This window comes from Coccinella septempunctata, chromosome 1, assembly GCF_907165205.1.
Source record: "Coccinella septempunctata chromosome 1, icCocSept1.1, whole genome shotgun sequence".
Classification (NCBI taxonomy): Eukaryota; Metazoa; Arthropoda; class Insecta; order Coleoptera; family Coccinellidae; genus Coccinella; species Coccinella septempunctata.
In genome coordinates, this window is record NC_058189.1 from 39,985,648 (window position 1) to 40,008,364 (window position 22,717).

A 22,717-nucleotide genomic window follows, 5' to 3' on the forward strand; every position below is an offset into this window, starting at 1 on the left:
ATTTTGGGACAATTATCAACTTCAAGACGCTGATTCATTTGACACATTTATTTCAGCAAAAAATAATTTTTATGGAATTTCATAAAAAATCTTATTCCTCAGCTACTGACTGATATCTGGATCTTGATGAAAACTCCTCAACTCCTAATTTTTTTTTTTATCAAAAAAGCATTAATTGTGATAATATAGTTAACAGCTTCTAGTTTCACTTCCCTTCGAGTATAATTCGGAATAGTTGATGCTGATAGTTTCCCATGTTTTCAGTGTTTCGATCAAGAAACTGTTTAATGGATCTCCCATTCTGATCTCAAACCGTGCTCATGGGAGAGAATTCATCTACAGCCTCTGGGACGTCTTCTAGGTTATCTCTTTGTCTATGACAGATGACCCATAGTAAAAATGAATTGCCACCTGGAATCAGAAGAAATTCAGAAATCTAATACATTTCAACGTGCGTTTATTGATGTTTGTAATTGTTGGTCACAAAATATGACATGATGAACATACATAAATGAAATACTGAGTTGATATTATGTTATTTGGTTATTTGATACAAACAACTCAGCCCATCAAACACAATTGCATAACATCAACGTATCATACATATGGCAACGTTCCGTGTAACATAGCAAAGTTCCGTATACGATCTATCCGTTAACTGTAGAACGAGGGCTCTATGTCCGCCTTTTGCTATGTATACTGTAACGAAACCGCAATATTACATGTTCGGTACACATAGGTACTTTGTACCTTATAGTCCAAGAGCCAGAGCCAAAAAAAGTCTCTGAATTTATTAAGCCTGGTTTTTTCTCAGGTGATTACAATCATAATATACAATAAAATGCTGCGGTCAGTCAAGTGGATGTTAGAACATGTGCCTCTGGTGCGCGGTCAAACTAGTCGTGATTACCGACATAATAAAATCAATTTCTTAAGGCTGAAACTTTATAAACTTTTGTATTTTGGTATGTAAATCAAAATTATGATAGTCAGTCAACGTCCGATCGGGACACAGCTGGTCAGTCAGCTTTATTGTGCGTAGACTGGACTGGACGTGTGACTGGAAAGCATGATTAATGTCAGTAGAATGCATCAAGAATTGTGAAATTTTGTTTGCAATGCTCTTCCTGGACTGCATGCATTGACTGGATGTGATTTTATCCCAGCTTTTTACAAGAAAGGTAAAAAAACCTCTGCAGATAATGAAGCAAAGCGAAGATTTTCAAACCAGAATAACATGTTCAATAAGGTTCAAGAATTTGTTTGCCATTTATACGGCTTGATAAAAATTAAATCAATTGACGAGGCAAGATTCGTTTTATTTTCACAGACGTATAAATGTTTAAGCACCACAAATGATCCTTTTAAAATTAAAATAAAGAATGTAGATCAGTCGAGTATGCCACCATCAATCGGAATTGATGCAGCAGTTCTTAAGAGCGATCTTCATTTCAAATATTTGGCGTAATGCTCACCGTCAAATTCTAACGGAGCTATCTCCTACAGACTACGGGTGGAAATTGGTGGATGAGAAATATGACTTGGATTGGTTCAAAGGCGACCAATTAGCAGAACTTGTACAAGATGTCATTATTCAACCTCTACAAGAAAATACAGGTATAGAAATATCTTTATCTGGATTAAACAATCACAAAAATACTTTTTTTACTGAATTTTATTTATTTTTCAGATTCTGCAACACACGATCTCGAGTTGTCAGATCACGATAGTGAAAATGATGATTTGGATTCAGATGAAGATTCAGATAATGAATCATGTGATGATTCTTTATAGCTTGTTATCGTTAATGAATTAAATAAATATTAGAAATGTTTGAAAATCAATGAGTTCCTACTTGTGCGTAAACACATGTTCGTTAAGTATCCTGTTGATTTCGAACGAATTTTATTTCTGAGATTTTTAAGAACAGTTGCTCATTAAAATAAATGTGTTATACTTTAAATGATTATGATGTAATATCTATAGGGTGCGAAAACATTTAATTTCTCATCCACTGACTGACGGGCGTTGTTCTACGGAATGGCTGACTGACCATTTTATTTATCAATAATATAGTCAGTAGTAGTTGCAAAAAAAAATTTCACGCTTAATAAACGAATTGCATCCTTATAAACGACGCTACGCACATTGAAGCTGACTGACCAGCTGTGTCCCGATCGGACGTTGACTGACTATCATAATTTTGATTTACATACCAAAATACAAAAGTTTATAAAGTTTCAGCCTTAAGAAATTGATTTTATTATGTCGGTAATCACGACTAGTTTGACCGCGCACCAGAGGCACATGTTCTAACATCCACTTGACTGACCGCAGCATTTTATTGTATGTATATTATGATTGTAATCACCTGAGAAAAAACCAGGCTTAAGAAATTCAGAGACTTTTTTTGGCTCTGGCTCTCCGTCTATTAAGCCCGTATGCAACAGCCGAGAATTTTCGAGAAAATTTACACGAGAATTCATGCGCCGTGAATTCTTTACCGTTAAATACGCACTTTCGGTAGAACTCACTGTTCAGTTGAATACAAAATAATCTCTGCCGTTTTCTCACCAAAATTTGGTAGAGAATTCTCGGCTGTTACAAACGGGCTTTACATGCTATGTGCAAAAGTTGATAGCTCTGGTACTGAATATCTGCTACCAATTTCAAACATAACCGCAATAAATACAAGGACATCAAAAATTCAATCGATCGCCATATTTGAGGAAATACGAAATACGTATATTCCATTCAAATTTATTTTAGCAGTCGGTTGGCAATGAAATAATTTTCTCAAGTTTGTGTAATTAGAACGGAGTAAGGTTGGCACTCATGAACTGTCGTTAATGTCATAACGCTATTGCCACAACTAATATCAATTTTTATTATGAAAATGCCGAAAGTGATTTAAAAAAAGAGACAAGGTTTCAGGAAGTTTTGTTTAGAATTCAGGTCCGCTCATTCAAATAGTTAATTCCTGATATTCTAAAATCCACAATACGTCAGACGGTAGCGAACATAGTCAATGTAAGAGAATTTACATAAAATTTCATCTGAATCTACACGACTTATATTTCAGCTGAATATTTCTACAATCAGAAATATTGTGAGTGAAGAGGATGACAAAGAATTTTCTCCTATTGGAAGACCCAAAAAAATGGTGGCAGTCGAGAATTTTATGTTTGCATGAATTAATGCGAAAAGTTACTACAGGATTTTTGATGAATGTCATCGAAGAATAAGTTCCCGAAAATTGATTTTTCTATTTTTCATTTGACTTGTCCTATACATTGTAAATGTCTTAAAGTACCAATAAATACCTAATTATTAGGTATTAAGATGAATAGCCACAAATACGAGCCAGTTTTCCTGTTAATTGTTTATTCATGTGAAATTTTTGCTCAAAGGTGAAGTTCATCTTGACTTGAAACTTCCTTCAATTCCTTTTACTTCCATTGATGAAAGATGATTTTTGTTGAAGAATTTAACATTCTTGTAATTATCTGTTAATTCCTTCGGGAAGAAACCACTGCATCATATGCATTTCATTTTCGGGTTAATGTTTTTGAAATCTACAACTGATGTAACGTATTCAAACTTTAGCCAAAGAAGATAACGAACATTAACTCTCCTCAAGCTAGTGCATATTATGATATTATACTGATCTCTTGTATTTTCCATGCAAATAACTGGATTTGGTATGCCTTCAATCAGTTTATATAAACTTCAATTATGTTCGTCACATATTTTCCGATGAGATTCGACATTGTGATAAAATATGTAATAACAGAAACTTTCACGTAGAACGGGCAACGTAGCGTTGATGTAAAAGCCAAAAATGTTTTGACAATCGTTATAATCTCACATTTTCGTACTATACATAGTGAAATGGGTCAGATTTCTATGGCCAACCGAGTGCTAAAATAAAAATGAATGGAGTATACTTATTTTGGGCAAAAACTTACCAAATCGATAATTTATTGTGAAACCTGATTGATTGTCAGTATTTATACCTGAGATTTCTTTAGTCAACCCAAGGAGATATAGGAAAGAAGGTACAGGTCACCAGTTCTTATGCAAACTGATGACGTCATTGGACGCTTATGTTAAGCTAAATTGAGAGAGCTGGTGTCGTATCTTAACTGGACGTAAATTGTTTAGAATAATCGTTAGCAAAGATTAACTTCGTCGTTAGTAAGTGCTGAGAAGACTTTTAAAAGTTATTGGTACTTTATAAATATGTTTGTCAGTATAGAAAATATTGTATAATTGAAACACGAGTGCATTATTTCGAAAACTGAAATTTGAATGTTCAGTCTATCTATATTAATAAAAGAGGATCTATGGTTTACTTCAAAATGCTTTATTGTTCAAACGATCGCACCAAATTGGACAATTCTTTTTTTGTTGTGTTTATTATTGTTAGGGCAAGGTTTATATAACAAAATATTCCCAAAAAAAATTGTACAGAACAGAAAAAAAGGCATTCCTTTTTCTTACGACCAATCGCGCAATCATAGAGTACTTATAGGTTTTCCACATTTGGACAAAAAGTTAAGTTATATCGAGTAAATCGAAAATTTAAAATTTTCGATCAGAAGTTACGAGTAAATAACATATTATAGAATAATGAAGAATGTTAACGCCTAAATGGCAATGAATAAAATAATAAGGATATTATAGAATAATTTTGTAATCATAACGTGCGTTCAAAAAAAATCGTCGTCAAGTAGGCTATGAAATTTTGAAGGCTGATGTTCGGTGGCTGAACGTATGTCTTTCCTTGAATTACTTCATCTTCCCAAAATGTAAACAATGATGACATTAACCTATATATCGTAATTTTGTATGGAAAGGCACTTTTCAGAAAAGGTTACCTGTAAATTTCACCCAACGTTCGAAAAGCATTTCTTTCATTGAGTAAGATGACAAGAATCCAAACAATCTGAGGCGGTTAGAAAAGTTCTTCGTAAAAATTTTAACCGTCCACTATTTTCATACGTAAGAGACATGAATCTTGAATTGATCGTGGTAGTATGTTTTTTTGTAAGAAGGTTCTAGTTACTTCAGTCATATGAATAAATCACAGTAAGATTCTCAATAATATGTTTATTAATTCTCTATAAATATCGAATTGATTCAGTCATTACTGAAAATCCATGACTAAACTAAAAGAACTGAATTACATGAAAATAGCTATTGGACAATTTATTAAAATTCAATTCAGCTATAAAAACGCATGATGCTTTCTCCTTCATAACGTTCTGCTATTGAAGTTCCATAGAAGAAAGTAGGTCCACATTTTGTCTTTGACTGAAGCATACTGTCAGTATGCATCAGTTCAGTATGATACTGAACTCCAATTTTTCTCGGATGCTACAAGGTTAGGTAATCACAACCTTTTCAGTTTTCTGATAACATGTCAATCTTTATGGAAACAAATGGATATCTTTTTTTTTAAAAGGGGGGGAAAAGCCAACGGATACTCCATCCACTTGAGATAAAATATGAAGAGAGGTTTGTCGAGCTTCTGTCACCATGTTTTCATTATAACTGAACTCTAGAGTTTTCTTATTTGGTATACCACTCCTTTTTTGTTTGAACATACCTGTTTCATCAACACATCGCAAAACAGTACAATGGAAAAATTCATTCTTAATAATCAACAGCTACATAGGCTTCAATGAAGTCGCCGGAACAGAATATTTCCATTTTCCTTCAATTTTCTTTCCAATTTTGAAGTAGAATTCAATAGTAAAAGTCTTTCACACGTCCGTAAAAACCATCTTTATAATTTGCCGATAATTTTAATTCAACAACAACCCAAAATGCTAAAATGACAGTTCACCTGGGAAATAGTAAAGCACGAGCTAAGAATTACGTTTAGACACGAAATATCGACGTTCAAAATTCCATAGCCTACTTGACGACGAATTTTTTTGAACGCACGTTACAATGTTTAACAATTTTTTAATTATGATGTTTGAATGTATTTTGGGTTGGCTGACAAAAAGTAGACTGAATTGAAATGAAAATGAAATCTTTTTCATTCTATTATAATATATAAGGATTATTGATGTAAGATAAATCACACAATCACGATGAGTTAATTATTATTATCTACCCTAGAAATAATTTAAATGGCAAAACTAGGTTTGCCGGGTCAGCTAGTAAAATAATTATCCAATTCTTTTCGCAGATCCTAATTCGAAATTCGCTCGATGTAATTCCAAATGATATGCAATATTTTTCAGGTCTACAATTCAAAGGTTGATTAGGATATTTTGAACGAATAATCCCTAATATAGATTTATGGATAAGATGAAAAACATCAAAAAAGGCCTGGTGACGAAAATCAAGAATAAAATTCATTGTCCGAAAGATTAACTGACTTGTTTTCTGAATCTGAGAATAGTTATTTGGGTCGAATACCTTATAATATGCTACTTCAAAAGTCTAAGGGACAAAAACATAAAACGGGTCTCTCTTTACACCGACGAATTGGCAACAAAATGCGTAAAATAATTAATTACATTTTTTTTAAGTTTTTTGCCTTCCATCATAAAATGAATTTTTTTTATGGATCCCATATATGCATATTATTTCGCCCCGTTTGACTTTGATGCTACCTTCTCCACCTTTTCCAGCAATTTTTCATTTTGATTTATAACGATGGTCTATTCTCCCATATTGAAGTTTGTCCTATCTGCTTTGGACGCTTAGGCTACACGTTCCTTATTCAACTTCATTATGTCAATACCTACTTTTTTCATTAGCGAGCTAATAATTTCTATTTGAATGATATAGGATGATTGTTGAGTATTTCTCATTCACCTCAGTTCAAGATATATCAGTGGAGGAATATTTTATATATTAGTTTGAGTTATATACCAAAAAATAATACTACATTTTAAATATTTTGACCTATATTATGACACATTTTAAGGCAATATTGAAACACGGGACCGTTAATTACTTATAGAACATGTATGAGAAGATACAGTTATAGAACATTAATGAGAAGCTACAATTGGGATGGTATTGCTAAATTGGTTCATATTCATTTCAGTTATCTCTCTTAAGTAACCCATTTAATTATGAGCGTCTGTGCTGTCAGAAATCATTATCTAAGCTACTACAGTTTTTTCTTTAGGTATTCATTACGACGTTGGTCTTACTTCATAAGACCCCAACTTATAGAACTTTGAAAGTTTGTCCCTGAGCCATATGATAATTTTTTCCTACTCAACATGTCCATATGGATTGAAATGATGACTGCACATGTAAAAATGGAAAATTATTTTATAGTCCATTCAAGAATGGTTGACATCTCCGGTGGCTATGGAAAATTGGAAAATCGAATTTGAGTTGGTAATAGCCCATAAGTTAAGATTTTGTGTTGCGGAATTAAGGTTGGTATTGTGAATGAACAGTGACCTATCATATATGAATCTATGTACTGAGCCACTGACCGTCGATAATTTGAATTGTGTACTGCTGTTTTTTTTTTTTTTTTTTTTAGCTCTTTATTGTATCAACCAAGCTTTCGGACAATGTCTTGTCCTTCTTCGGGGTTACTAGAAAAATTGCAATAATGTTGTAGAAAATAAAACATTGTTGTAAGTTATTTTAATCTTACCTTTTTTGTATTTTCTACAACATTATTGCAATTTTTCTAGTAACCCCGAAGAAGGACAAGACATTGTCCGAAAGCTTGGTTGATACAATAAAGAGCTAAAAAAACTATAGAGTTGACTACATACCCGATCAACCTTTAGATTATTATTGTATCAATTCTGAATACTGATTGATATGCTCTGAAGTTGAATATTTCTTATTTTCAAATGCTTTTTTAGGTTATATTTATATATTCCAGTTCTGTGATCAAACTATAGAAATTGTTGAAGCTCTTTTGTGACCAGATTTTAAGCTGCGTCTGGACTTTCAAGACCTACTGGGATGTCAATCATTCCTGAATAGACTATATATACTCAGCCTTTCTAAGTTATTGAAATAATAGATTAGTTTCCAGCACAAGAAAAACTGAATTGCTTTCCACTTTCGTACTTGTTTATCAATTAGACATCTTATTATATGTTTATACTTATACGGTTTTCCCACATATTTCCTGAAAGTTGATAAATAAAGAGTTGGATATAGTGATTTATATCACCTTAAAATTACTATATAAACAAGTAAATGCTATGTATATGCGATAAATAATCGTCAGCCGGCACGATGCCGGTGGAATATTATGCGTCAGACGAACTGCATAAGATGCAGGGCGCCAAAGGAAGCTGGTCACTGCCCTTGACTTTGGAAGCTTGACTGACGCAGAATCCACCACTATGAACGTGACTGACGGCCATTTTTACGTTCAGTTGGATTAAAATAATCCTTTTTCAAAATTTCAAGTGAAGATCGGTCACTTCAATTTTCAGATTTTTCCGACCTCTTCAAACGCCTGACTGACGATGTTTCCACCATCGGAAACGTGGCTGACGCCCGTTTTCACTCATAATCATGAATAATTTACATTATCAAAAAGTTTCACGTGGAGATCAATCATTTTTTTTTGAGGTATTTCCGGCGAGTTTCACCGCCTCCCACGCACACGTCCACCACGGTCGCGCTAACTGACCTTCGATTTCGAGTACAGTAATAGTGTAACTCTCTAATTAATCACATTCGAGTTAGAGATAAATCACTGATAAAAAAGTGACACCACCGTCCGGTCTAACTATACTATACTATACTATACTATCTTCAAACATCGCGCCCGCTGTCTAGTGAGGCGATCCCTCACTTGAATCCACCGCTTGCACGCGTCGCACTGGATCTTCGACGGTTCCTGGTCCGCAACAGGTTTAGAACAATTCGCACATATTACTCCAGGCATTGTATGAAGAAATAAACAAACTCCAAAGACTAAAATGAATATCAAGGTTTATGACACTTACTGTACGAGAATCTTTGGAAAAATTAGTCTATTCAGCTGGAGAAGCTACAGAGAGGAACAGTGCCACAAAGCAGACTCAAATCGGCCACTATATCCTACAGATATCGTTGTAAACTCACAAAGCAAAATTGAGGATGTTTATTTCAGAAATATGGTTTATAAACTAACACTAAAACAAGGAACACCCATATATTCGTTATCATGGAAAATCGAGTGGAAAATTGTCCGCTGATTTATCATAGGATTGTTACTACACCCATTCTACATCAGCTCTCAAAAAAAAATTTCAACAATTTGCAGGCCGTGTTCCATTTTGAATTACTTGTCAGTAATGAGATTTGAAAATTCGAATGTAAATTTGAAAGGAGGCAGAAATCTTAGCAAAAACTACTAGAAATTATTCTTACCACTACAACAATTTTGGAAGCTATAGTGTTGCCAGTTTGAGTGAACTTTCCCGACCAAAGAAATAACTAGCATTTCTTATCAATTCAAATTCCTTACATTAATTAAATCCTCAATGATGAACTGAAATAATTCAATTTGACAAAATGTTCGATATCACTTACCCAAAACGATAAAACCTAATATCACGTTTGTCAAAGTATTGCCATATATATGACCATGTATAAAAATGTTCAGCAGAGAATCTGTGGTGCTTATGATTTCAATAATTTTGAATATAATCCAAGGTGTGAATTGTTTTCGGTCTCCCTGAAAATATATTTTGATGAAAACTAATTATTGTTTCATTGTGGGTATAACTCACGATTTTTATGCCGTAGTACAATCCATAAGTAGATGCTGATATAAGAACTATTAGTGCCCAGATATAATATTCCCGTCTCTCTCTATAGTCGTGCCACTGCAGATTGACGACTATTTGTATGGAGCATAATGATAGAGCCTATAAAGGAAAAAGCAACAATAATATGTGAAATGAGTAGTAATGTTCCATTCCATAAAAAATTCTCTTGAATTCATATGCCATTCTTTTAGTGTAATTTGCTACACTAATTGAGTTTTCTATTCTGCAAAAATTTCACAAACGTTGAGAAGTATAACCGAAGTTATACATATCTTTGCTTGCACGGGAGAAAAAGAGTGTTTTTCAAACAATGAAAAAATTTGCCATTGTTTGAAATCATCAACATTACATAGGTATCTAGTTCAAGTTAATGAAAACTCTGCTGCCGAACGTGAAAGAGGTTGAGAAAAAAATCAAATATATGAATTTGCATATTTTCACTACCTTTTCAATTACGATTTCAAACATTCAGTTTTCTTTCGGATACAGAAAAAGGGTCAATCTTTGGCTTCGAAATTTATTTTAAAGTTGAATTCTCCTCATTAAATGACAAATTCCGATTATGTACAATTTCTCCAGAAAGTAGAAAATATTCATAATGAACATTGTGGAAATTTCATTATATCTTGGTTAGATCTTAGATTAATACATTTGATCTATAGCTTGTTCAACATATTTGACTTCCAAATTTTTCCATCAATATCTAGATATTCGATATTCACGATAGAGTTCAAATTTTAGGTCATCTCAACTGAAAATCCATACAAAATGACAGAATGTAGAAAATACAATAAAAGAGAGGACAGAGTCTTCTATCCACAACTTTTCACAATAATTGTTTCTATAAAATATAATTTCTTTCATATTTTCAAATTGTTTCCATCAATTCTCACATATCTTCAATTCAAAAATTTTTATTTTCTTATAATGAGTTTTTTTAATGATGACAGTATACTGCCATGTATGGATAAGGCCAATGTGTCATTTGTTTTCTATTATTCCAGATGAATGAAAAGATTTTACCGATTCACCATACCATCCACAATATAAAAAATAATATTTAGAATTCCACTGGATTACAAAGTTTCGATGGTGCTATAGGCATTGTATAAAGACCACTGACTGGTCTGTATGCAATGCTATAGGTATACAGAGAACTGACCAATTCGATGTTCACCACTACTGTCATCCAAACTATACCAGGTAGATTTTGTTTATGTACAAAAAATTCTACTTTTGTTAATCCTCCAGAATGACTTTCCTCAAATTTTGACTTCCCAGATAGCACAGAGACATCTTAAAGAAGTCTTAAAGACGTCTGTTTCCGACATTGTGTACGTCTCAAAGACGTCTATCGTATAAGAACAGGTCACGGACGTTGCAATAGCATGCTTTTCAGGTGGAATTCAGTTGAAAGCCCTAGTTGTGAATGCGGGGAACCAGAAGAAACCATAAATCATCTAGTTAATCATTGTCCAATTTATAAATTTCAGGATGGTTTTAGAGCTATACATGCAGTTTCCGAATCTTTTTTGAATTGGGTTGTCAATTTTAGGTCAATCTGACATATTGAATCTAATTTTATTATTTTACGTTTTTCTGCTTTTTTTTCTCTTTATTTCAGATAAAAGTTTCTGGTATCTTGGAGAAGACTTTCTGGATTTTCCTTTTTGTTGGAGAAAGAATCAATTTTTGCAGTGCGAGATGCCCTTCAATATGGAATATTTCAGCTTATTTCGTGAACAATTACAATCCACTACACTCACGGGGAGAAAGGGTTTTTTTACTGAGGTTTTTCCCTAAGCTCTTGTATCATACACCAATTTGTATGGTACCCCGTTACGCTAACCTCTGCTAAAACTGTATCTCATACACATGCTATAATTATTGTTTGCTGTTCAAGATTGTAATGCTCCATATCAAAAGAATATATATATATATCGACGCCTGGCATACGTCTTAAAGACGTCCAAGTTACAGCTTATGTTAAAACTAAAAACGTCTCTATGACGTCTTCTTGAAAGCTTTTATAGTTCTGAAGCAACCTTCTGGAGGTCTAAATTGATTTCAAATAATGATTTTGCATATTTACATAATCGCTCTAATTTATATATATATATATATATATATATATATATATATATCGGTTTTAAAACGTTTTTCTTCGTTGTCCGATGCCTAACTTCCATTCTCGACGGTTGTTCCACTGGTCTTCTCTCAGATCTCGGGCACTCATGGCTTTCCCGATTTCTTCCTTCCAAGTTTTCTTCGGTCTTCCAGGCTTTCCACGGTGTGTTGGTGTCCACATCATTGCAATCTTGGGCAGTCTAGTTCCTTCCATTCTTTGAACGTGACCGTACCATATGAGCTGTCTTCGTTCTATATCGGTCATTATCGAGCCATCTATTCCCATCTGTTGTCTCACGTCGTCGTTTCTCACTCTATCTCTACGAGATATACCCAGTGATCTTCGAAATACGTCCATTGTGTTGTGTTATTCTCCACGTCTCTGCTCCATAAATCAAGCTACTCTTGATGAATGATTCGTAGATATTATATTTACGTTTCTTTCCGATGCTGTTACTCCAGAGCACACCATTTAGACATCCTATAGTTCTTTTAGCCTGTGTAACTCTCTTCTGTATTTCTTTATCATCCTTTCCAGACGTGTCGAATTCCACCCCGAGATAGGTGTATACGCTGCAGCATGCTACTTCACCTTCGTCTAGTTGGATGTTAGACTGCTCTGCTCCTATAGGAAGATATTTCGTTTTTTCTGTATTGAGTTCCAATCCCCAGTGCCTATACTCCTCTTGTAGTTTTCTGGCCATGTATTGCAAGTCATCTTTATCGTTTGCTATGACGACTTGATCGTCAGCAAATTGTAGGGTGTAAAGGCACGTTTCACCGATATCGATGCCCATTCCGCCACATTTCCTCTTCCATTGGTATAATGCCCGCGCTACATAGATCTTGAATAATGTAGGCGATATACAGCATCCTTGGCGAAGACCCTTATCTACCAGGAACTTTTCTGATAACCTGCTACCGACCTTTATTCTTGATGTCGTGCCCTCATACAGATTTTTTAGAGCTCTTATGAGGGTATGGTTGAGATTGGTTTCCTCTAAAACTCGCCATAGTTTTTTCACTGGGATAGTATCGTAGGCTTTTTTCAGATCTATGAACATTAGGTGAGTTTCCTGACCAACGGCGGTTCTCTTCTCTATAATTTGTTTTAAACAAAAGATGTTATCAGTGCATGTTCTTCCAGCCCGAAATCCAGATTGTTCTTCCTCTTCTAAGTTCTTATATTCTTCCTCTATCATGTCACGGATGAGTCTTCCATACAAACGGCTCAGAGTACTGGTTACGGATATTCCTCTGTAGTTCGAACAATCCAGTTTGTTTCCTTTCTTATGGACAGACGAAATATATGCCTCCTTCCATTCCTCAGGAACCGGCTCGCCATTCAAGTACTGATTAATACACCATGTAAGTTGTTCAAATAGTTGTTCCGACCCACACTTGATGAGTTCAGCTGGGATTCCTTCTGGACCTGCTGCGCGACCATTCTTCAATTTTTGCGCCGCATTCTTCACTTGTTCAACTGAAACTGTTATTTCGTCACCCTCTACGAGAACCCTCAGTGGAGAATTCAACAAATATTGTTCTCTGTTCTCAGTCAACAACCCTCTATAGTAGTCGAGCCATTTTTCCGTTGGTATAATTTGAATATTTGTCTTATTTTTTGCGTCAGATTTCAGGTTCCCGATGAATTTCCATGATTCGGAGGACTTTTTTCCACCCAGATATGTGTTGATCTCACTACACTTTTGGTCCCACATCTCTCTCTCGGCTTTATTTCTCAATCTTCTGGTTGTTCTCTTTATTTCCAAATATTGATCTCTGTCTTCCTGGTCCTTTGTATTTAACCATCTTTGATATAATTTCTTCTTCTGACGCACCAATTCTTCGATTTCCTCGTTCCACCATAAGTTCTTACTGTCTCGTTTTGTTTTGGTCCCGATTGCTTCCTCTGCAGCCTTTTTCATACCTTCTACTATGTTTCTATAAACTAGTTCTACGGGTTGCTGGTCCACTGTCTGCAGAAGTTTTTCATCCAATCTATTCTGGTATAATCTTCGAGTACTTTCATTTGTCAGACTGTTGACATTATATTCCTCATTTGTTGGAACGTTTTCTTCTTTGCTGTTGTCTGAGAGTTTCTGGGATCTATAAGGTATTATCATCTTTGCTCTGACTAGATAATGATCCGAACCGCATGTGACGCCTCGATACGATCTCACATCGTGTATTATAAAACTTGTGTTCTGTCTGGTTATCACATAGTCGATGACTGATCTCAAAATTTCTTGTATGTTGTATCCATGTATATGTATGTATATCTTTATGTCTGAAGTAGCCGTTTGTTATTCTCAATTGATGTTGTTGACATATTTCAATGAGTCTCTCTCCGTTGTCGTTTGTATTCACTTCTCCGAAAGGACCTACAACGGCATCGTTAATTCTTCGTCCTACTCTACTATTTAGATCACCTAGTAGAAGAATCTCTCTTGTTTTTCCAATTTTCATAATCTCGTCGCTAACTTGTTCAAAAAACACATCCTTTTTCATTTGCGGTTCATCATCTGATATTGCGTATATTCCAAGGATCGCGATGGGATTTTGATTTATTGTGATATTGACCCTAATTATATTTTCGATGATTGTCTCGAAATCCGTTATTTTGTTTTTATGTCTTTTGTGTATCATGATGGAAACACCTCTTTTTGCCCTTTCATGTTTTGGAACTCCAGTAAATATATGAACATAATTTTCGAAGAGTTCCGAGCCCGTACCCTTCTTCTTTGTTTCCGTTAATGCCGCTATTTCAACACCCAAGCTGAGGAGTTCTTTCGTCACTTCTTCCATCTTTCCTCTGATTCCCTGGACATTCCAAGTACCCACATTCAAAATCCTTTTCCGTAGCTTATGTCGTTGACCATGTAATCCATCCTTTCCGAGGCAATTGTTAGGCTTTTTAGTAAGTTGAGGTTTTACAAGTGACAGGGAACTAACCTGACGCCTTAACCCCCAACCGGGAGGGCCAGAATGCCTGAATCTAATTTTTCAATGTATAAAATGTGTGAAATTTTTCAAATAAGTAAGTACAAATTTCAAGGGTCAATTACAGAAATGAATTTTTTGATTGGCTTCACTTAATATTGATATAACTCTATAAATGTATAAAATTTTGTATTTAATGAACAAGATGGGAAAAGACACAGCAAAAAAAATATATTTATATTACTATATTATATAAGTTCCCTACCACTGGCCTTTTCCAGCCACATTATTATCCTGATTCTACGTAGGTACCGAAGTACCCCTCAGAAGCTCTGAGATTGTACTAGCTGGTTGAACCAGTTGTGTTCTGTGTAGGCTTTGTTACTGTGTCCTTATTATTATTACTGTATATTATTAGACACAACACTAACCCAAGAGTGAATGGTGTGACCGCACCCGTATCGATTAGAAAATTTCTTCCCCAGCTCGGGATCGAACTCAATACCTACCCTGCGGTTGCAATCTAATGACCCGACGCTTTAACCCAGAGCCGGAACTAGGATTCTGGCGCCTGTGGCGAATTCTCATAATGCGCCCCTAAGAAATTCTCTTTCCCATGTTGATTTGTATTTATCTTTCATAATCGAATACCTAGCTTTTTTTGCTCGGAAAAATCTTCCCTATTTTAAAGAAATTAATACAAATAAAATCAAAATAAAAGGGATACGAAATAACAATAACATGCATTCAAAATAAACTATAATTTGACTCCTCTTGCTTTGGTTTCTGCAAGTATATCAATAATGTCGTGATTCTTTTTCTTTTCTATTGATGGGACTGCTATTCTGAATAAGTCAGCTTTTCCTGTCCAGTTAATGACCTTAAATAGGATTTCACTAATTTCAATTTGTTGAAAGAACGTTAATATGTAGCTGTGGCAGCTGTAGTTACTGATAAAGTCAAGAATATTTTGAGTGGACACAAATTTGTACGGATCTGAATCGGGACTATACTCCAATGCTTTCTTGTTTAATTCGCCAAGTAGAAAGCCTTGCAAACATATTCCCTCGAGAAAGCTGTCATCAGAAACTTCTGGCAAAACACTGAATCTTTCTTCGAGTTGCACTGAAATATAGTTCAATACTTGAATGAGGTCCCTTTTCAGCTTATTCTTCTAGTCAAAATTAAAATGTTTCATCATCAGCTTCTCCTCCAGGCTATTTTATTTTTCTTCTCTTTTCCTCTTCTGTAACCTCTATCTGTGATAATTTACCAGCTTTCCAGTTCTCCAGGAGCTATTGTTGTCTATGTTCTGAAGGAAATACCCCCAATCGGCTAAGGTTTTGCGCCTCAATCGGTCTCCGATAGTTTTTTTGTAAGTAGATCTCGACATGGCCTTTGTTATCGCGTTGGTTGTTATGCGACGCCACAGCCGTCAATAGAGACGTTCTTTAGAAGACTGTGGCGACGCATTCTGTTCTCAGACTGATGTTGTGGACTATATCTTAATAATTTATTATTATTAAGTATTTGATTATTATTCTCCAGTCCATGCTGTGGACTACGGACGTTGTTTACAATACCACCTGTATAGTGTTCGTTTACGTTCACATTAATTTAATTCACACACATATGTATAATGTGTTTGGCATATTTTTATAATATTATGTTTTGTGTTGAATATTAAATGAAAAATATTCAATTGGAGAGAATACTGTTTTTTTATTATTTTTATTTTGCGCCCCCAGATCGCTAGCGCCCGTGGCGACCGCCTCTCTCGCCACGCCCTCGCTCCGGCTCTGCTTTAACCACCAAGCTAGAATCAATATACAATATCAATAGGACTACTTCAGGTTGGTGATGATCATCGATGATCGTTCACTCTCAATTTGTGCCTATTTAATACATCTTGAAGATTTAAAAGTCCGACGTCTTGAACACGTCCAAGAACAGACGTCTTGAAGATTTAAAAGTACGACGTCTTACGGACGTCTAAGTACAGACATCTTAAAGACGGCCTTTTTGAAGCTTGAGACGTCCAGACCAATATAAGGCTCATTTTGGACGTCTCAAAGATGTCTTGTGCTATCTGGGTTGGTTCATTTCAGCTATGAACCCCTCATATATTGCAAAAATTTTCATTGTGATATATGCTAAAATTACTCCGAAATTCGGGAATAACTGAGAATTATTCAATATTACTAGTATTAACTCTCGCGTCATAATTTATACTTTTTAACTGACTCATTTTGTAATTCAGGCTAATGCTCAAAGATGTGGCACATTGCACATTTCCGTATTTGGGGTAGGATCCGTAAAGCAACCAATGTCGATCGTCTTGATCTCGAATCGTATGTACTACTTCTTAAACATTGATCAAACGTTAATTTCATTGTGGAAAATAGTGAAATGTGACACCCCCACAAGATTTGCTCAAACGATCCAAATTATGACTACTTCACTTAGCTTCCACTATTATCACGAGATAAATTAGGATATTTTCAACAGATTACGATATATTTTTTATGAAAACGCTTATTGAAACATCAAAATACCTACTCTCCGTTCCTCGATGTGAAACAACAAAATTTTATTCACTATCATTTAAACCAATTGACACCAGGTAGAGTTTCGCTTGATTGGAATTCCCAATAGAGTAATCAGAAGATAAGTTTAGTAAATACAGATACAAATTCCCCAAATAACACACATTCTAAATAGACTTAAATTGCCAATATTCTTTGAACCATGAATAACAAATAATTCCGTTTATCGTCGACTGCCACTTCACCTCATAAATAGGAATTACCATCAAACATTCACATACATTTTATAAAGGAAAACTTACCAATGCTATTATCGGTAATCGCACTGCATAGGAATCCTTGTCAGTTGGAAAATGCCTATTATAGAACATTAACAATTTCACGGACCTAAAAACACATAGGTATCAATCAACTATGTTCAAATTAACACTCGATTTCGTTCGAATAAATCACCATTTGCCCGATTTATCCGGATGAAGTGTTGCCATGTCAGCCTGGGATTCGATTTTTGCAGAATTCTCTACGTTTCCAACGCACTCCTTGATTTTGTGAGTAACATCTACAGATAAGTTATTATCTCATAACGACCAAGTAGATAACAGTTTTATTAGCGATTTACCTGACTTTTCCATTCCAAGTGGTATTGCAATATTATATAGAATTCAGAATTGTTTGATAACCTGCTTCACACATAGGAAATGTCATGATATTCTGAAAGGAATAATGGACAGAAAAGCAATACAGAATAAACAAGTCAGCTGGTCTGGTATTCCCCAGAAAATACGTCAGTTGTTTTACAACCAAGGTCAATGCCAATTTAAAACGGGAGTTAACGCTGCTTTCCTCTTCAGTATGCACCGTTATGTTGGAATTTTCTTTTTTAACTGTGACATATAAATTGACACTTTCTATCACTCATTGAGGTTTTGAAACGATTTACTTTTCGCAATCAGTTACGAAAAGTAAAATATTTCGTAAATTATGATGAAACGATACTTGTTTCCATAGCAACTTCTGTCACTTTCAAGGGAATCTCCGAGTGAATCATGTATTGATGTTTTCGGTATTTTCAATTGGAATTTATAGCCACATCATATTCAAAGTTAGGAAAAATATTGTGTGAAACACTTTGGGAAACTATTTTTCGAAAAATAATGCTTTTTCCAAATGGTTGAACAAATAACTATTTTCTAATTTTACATATAAAGTGATTTCGCAACTGATGATGAAACGATACTTGCTTTCATAGTAACGGAAAAATTTAATAATTTCCGTCATTAGACAATTTTAAAGGAACCTCCGAGAGAATCTTCTAAAACGTTTTTGGAACTTATAATTTGAATTCATCGCAAGAACCTATTCGAAATTAGAAAAAAAATTGTGTGATACACATTTCATATTTTGTGATGCTGAAATTTCCAGAATAGTTCTCTGAGATCCGGAAGATGAGTTTCGTGTTCTTGATAAAATTGTATTTCAAAATTCTTCGTCTCTTCACCAGATGCAAAAACCGCAAAAAGTAGATTTTTCAAGAGCAAGAACCTACTTTTTAACTGCTATTTCTGGCGAAAATCAAAATACGCTAAAATCTAATAATGTCGCGACTTCCAACAAGTTTCGTTGAAAAATTTTTGTGATAAATTTATATTACCATCTAGAATGTTCCGATAGCTGAATTCAAAAATTTTTGGCCTCAAAGCACAACCAGTTTTTTTTTTAAATTATGTTAGAGGTCCCAACGAGAAATTTTGATGGATGCAGTAAAGAAACCTTTTGTCGATTCTGCTTTTATATTCGCATTAGGTAAAAGAGGAAGTACAATCGTCAAACATTTTAAAAATCCTGGTAGAATTTTTTTTTCACTATCGATACGTAAAAAAAAGTTGTGTTCGATTTATAAAGATAAAATTTTTTCAGAAATTCGCCAAAAACTGTCTTCATTCAGAATATGAAATTGAATTTGGCAACCGAGAAAAAATCACGAACATTGCAGGTTTTCCGATATTTTGTAGTATTTTTTTCGGAGTTTTCCACATTTTCTGATTTGAGCAAACAACTTTACACCGATGTGACCAGAAACCGTTACTTTGAGGATGTATATACTGAACAAACTAAATATAATGTTGCTCCAAAATGACGTTGAACACCCTGTACCTCGCTTATCGCTTATGATTCGACATAAGGCACCTACACGTCATCTACACGTCCATATATGTTTCAGTTCATGACGAAATACCCTATATATCAATTTCCTACCTTTTATAGATGGATGTATTTTCGGTTGCCTGATGCAAAGTAAATGACAAATTCACACTTTGATAGTAGACAAAAATAAACAATTCGCTAATCGATAAAATTGATTTTCAACTTCCTCAGTAATTATTGTTTATTGTGAGTGATTAGTACATTAATAATTATTGGGTACTATATGTTTATATTGCGATTGTGCCTTGTATTTTTTCATTCGAATTAAATTCAGCCGGGACGATTAGTTACTCAAACTAAGTTACAAAAATTACAGATTAATTATATATTTTATGTTGAACTGCAATTCCACCAATACGACGGTCCAATTCAGGACGTGCAACTATTAATTCATTCATTCATTGGTGTATCTCGTTACCGAGCATCAATCTACAAAAAAACTCAGAAACAAAACTATCGGTGCGATCAAACTCGTAAATTTCCTTAGGGCTACTTGCGACTGTGTGCCCCCCTCTGCCTGAAGAGACCCAACCGGGACCTACAGATCCTTCCGCATTCCGGGCATGACAACTTTACTGTGGACTAAAGACCTCCACTATGATCTGTCTAACGATCAGGGGCTTGACACTTCCTTACCCCCACCCCAAATACGGTTTTTAGTTCTGCAATCAATCGCTATGTGGCACTGCATACGAAAATATATATCATATTCTCCACAGATTACTGTATTCTGACATAAGTGACATATTGGATTTGTGAACGCCAACAGTGTCAATGTCAATATGCTTTAATGCAAATTCCATAGATAAATATCTATGGCAAATTCTTGTTTACAAACGAGATCTTATACGAGAGTAAATTAAAAATACCCATTTATTGAACTCGACAGTTTTATCAGGAAATCAATTTTCTTGTAAGAAATATTTGATTCAAAGAACAACGTAATTATAACATTAATCGTTTATACTTAAACCAATCCAACCAAACCCTTTAAAAATTGTGTTAATGGAAATGAAAGTCCAACTGTGTAGTCAGTTATTAAGCCACTCCGTGGGGTCAATGATGAAGCTCATTTCTCAATGGGGTAAGTATTTTTTGAAACATAATAATACCAAAATTTACTATTTTCCTTTTTAGAAATCAAGCATCCGCTTCAGCTTCACAGAGAGGCTATCGACACTGCTAACGTTATAACTATTCTTGGATGAGTTATTTGATTCGTTGAATGTATCCAGAGCTTGGACATCAACTGCGAAACTCTTAAAGAAGACGGTTAGTATTCAAACAGAACACAATGTTGTTTGGGAGCAGGCGATACAAATTTTCAACAGTATTTCATTTTATTGCCCTCGAAAGAAAAGATCCATTGTGGTGCCCACTTTGAAGAATATAGTGACAACATTGAACGCATTCCTTTACCTTACTCAAAAACTGTTCAATGATTATCACTTTAAATATATTCTCACTGGGGCTTTCAATCAAGATTGTTTAGTAAACTTTTTTGGGTACATTAGAGCACATGGAGTAAGGAATTTTAACCCAAATGTTGAACACTTTATTTCATCATTCAAAACTTTAGTTATTAATAATTTCATGTCGGTGCATTCCTGGTGATCTAACTGTGAGGAAGATAAAACAGGGAGTCGTTGTTTAGAGACTTTGAAATCTTTCCTGCAGGAAAATATAAAATCCACATAGGTCTTTGGGCAACTAATTTTTTCTTTTCCGAATTATTCATGCATTCTAAGCTTTGGCATGCTGTTTTTGATTTCTATTGCCGACTCCCAACAAACATTGTGTCCTTTTTGGATAATGTTGAAGATTTCTGAACATATAATAATTTCAACCTCATTTCCTATGAACAATATTATTACTGATGAGGATAAATTCAGATGCATACCACCCGACGATATGAATATCGACAAGTGTTACGATCTGAATTGAGCTAGCCAGCTTGTCGATATTCATATCGTCGGGTGGTATGCATCTGAATTTATCCTCATTATTTTATTCATTGCCTCCCTGTTTAGGCGTGATCATTCTTTATTAATATTATTACTGTTTATTATAATTATTGTCTTACGAAGATATGTGACCCTATTGACATTTTACCTCTGCTCATATATTCATTGCCATAATTATAGCTTATGTATTTCCATATTTTTTTTTCCTGTGCTGGGTATATCAATATATGTATATTTTTCATGACAAGTTTTATTTCTCCTTAAAATTCGCCCGTAATAATCCATATTATACTATCGACGTCTAAAATACCAGTGAATGGGCTAATTTAAATTTCGCGCCATGCGATTGCAGTTTCCAGTTATACCGACATTTCTCCTGGTTAGTTGGGTGGCAGCCGCATGGGGGCGCTGAGGGCGGGATAAACTGTATTTTGCATCGTAGAACGTGAGTGTCAGATCTATTCTACTCTGTAATCTGTGCTAACGATAGTTGTTCCCAGTTATGAATGACATTAACTGATTTCAGAAATTGATGGAGTATATATTCTTAAATTTCTTATAGTGGCCTCCAGGTTTCCGAGCTCATACATACTCACCATACAGAACTATTAAGGAGTCTTGTGTCTTGCATCCACAGAATGTGGCCGCTCCATCTGAGTCGGGCCTTCGTTACTTGAGTCTCAATTGTTATACAACTCGCGCGCTGCAATACTTCCGCATTTGAAACTTTGTGGTACCATCTGATGTGCATTAAACTAGTCTCAGATGACGTTGTTGCGTTTGTTCAAGCTTTTTAATATGTCGCCTGTAGGGAAGCTTTCGCTTCCGTAAAGAAGCATTGGGAGAGAAGCTTTGTAAACAGCTCTCTTGGTCTTCAGATTGAGGTTGAAATTAAGCTATCCTTTGGCTTCCAGATTTCCCGTGATGCCAAATTGATGCTGTTGTGTATTTCTTTGTCCAGGATAGCCCTAGTACTTATGAAGCTTCTCAATTATTTGAACTGCTCGACCTATTCTAGAGTTTCATCCTCCAGTCTGATATATCTATTTGAAGGCTTTCTGGCAGACTTACAATTATTATTACAATTTGGTTGAATGCTCTGCGTTTAACTACAATGCAGTAATTTTTTACAGTACAGTGCATATCGTTTAGTACTTAATGG

The 22,717-nt window shown here is 34.8% G+C and overlaps 1 protein-coding gene across 2 annotated transcripts; it reads right to left on the reverse strand.

Moving 5' to 3' along the window:
- Positions 1-84: 84 nt before the first annotated feature.
- On the reverse strand, positions 85-18,097 carry LOC123323021. 2 transcript variants are annotated; one of them, XM_044911206.1, is made up of 6 exons: positions 18,006-18,097; positions 17,840-17,945; positions 17,689-17,773; positions 9,732-9,827; positions 9,532-9,676; positions 85-411 (listed from the first exon to the last, which is right to left on the reverse strand). In XM_044911206.1, the coding sequence occupies exons 1-6, from the start codon at positions 18,016-18,018 to the stop codon at positions 308-310; spliced, it is 549 nt and encodes a 182-aa protein (XP_044767141.1). In that variant the 5' UTR covers positions 18,019-18,097; the 3' UTR covers positions 85-307. The 2 variants fall into 2 exon arrangements, with proteins under 2 accessions (XP_044767141.1, XP_044767140.1); XM_044911205.1 differs by having other exon boundaries at positions 89-411; positions 9,732-9,869.
- Between the last annotated feature and the right edge of the window lie 4,620 nt (positions 18,098-22,717).

Bases quoted from the DNA above. Each gene is read 5' to 3' on its own strand.
- LOC123323021 (XM_044911205.1), bottom strand. The intron at 9,870-17,688 runs GTAAGTTTTCCT...TTTCCTTTATAG, and splicing joins GATTACCGATAATAGCATTG to GCTCTATCATTATGCTCCAT. The intron at 9,677-9,731 runs GTGAGTTATACC...ATATATTTTCAG, and splicing joins TGTACTACGGCATAAAAATC to GGAGACCGAAAACAATTCAC.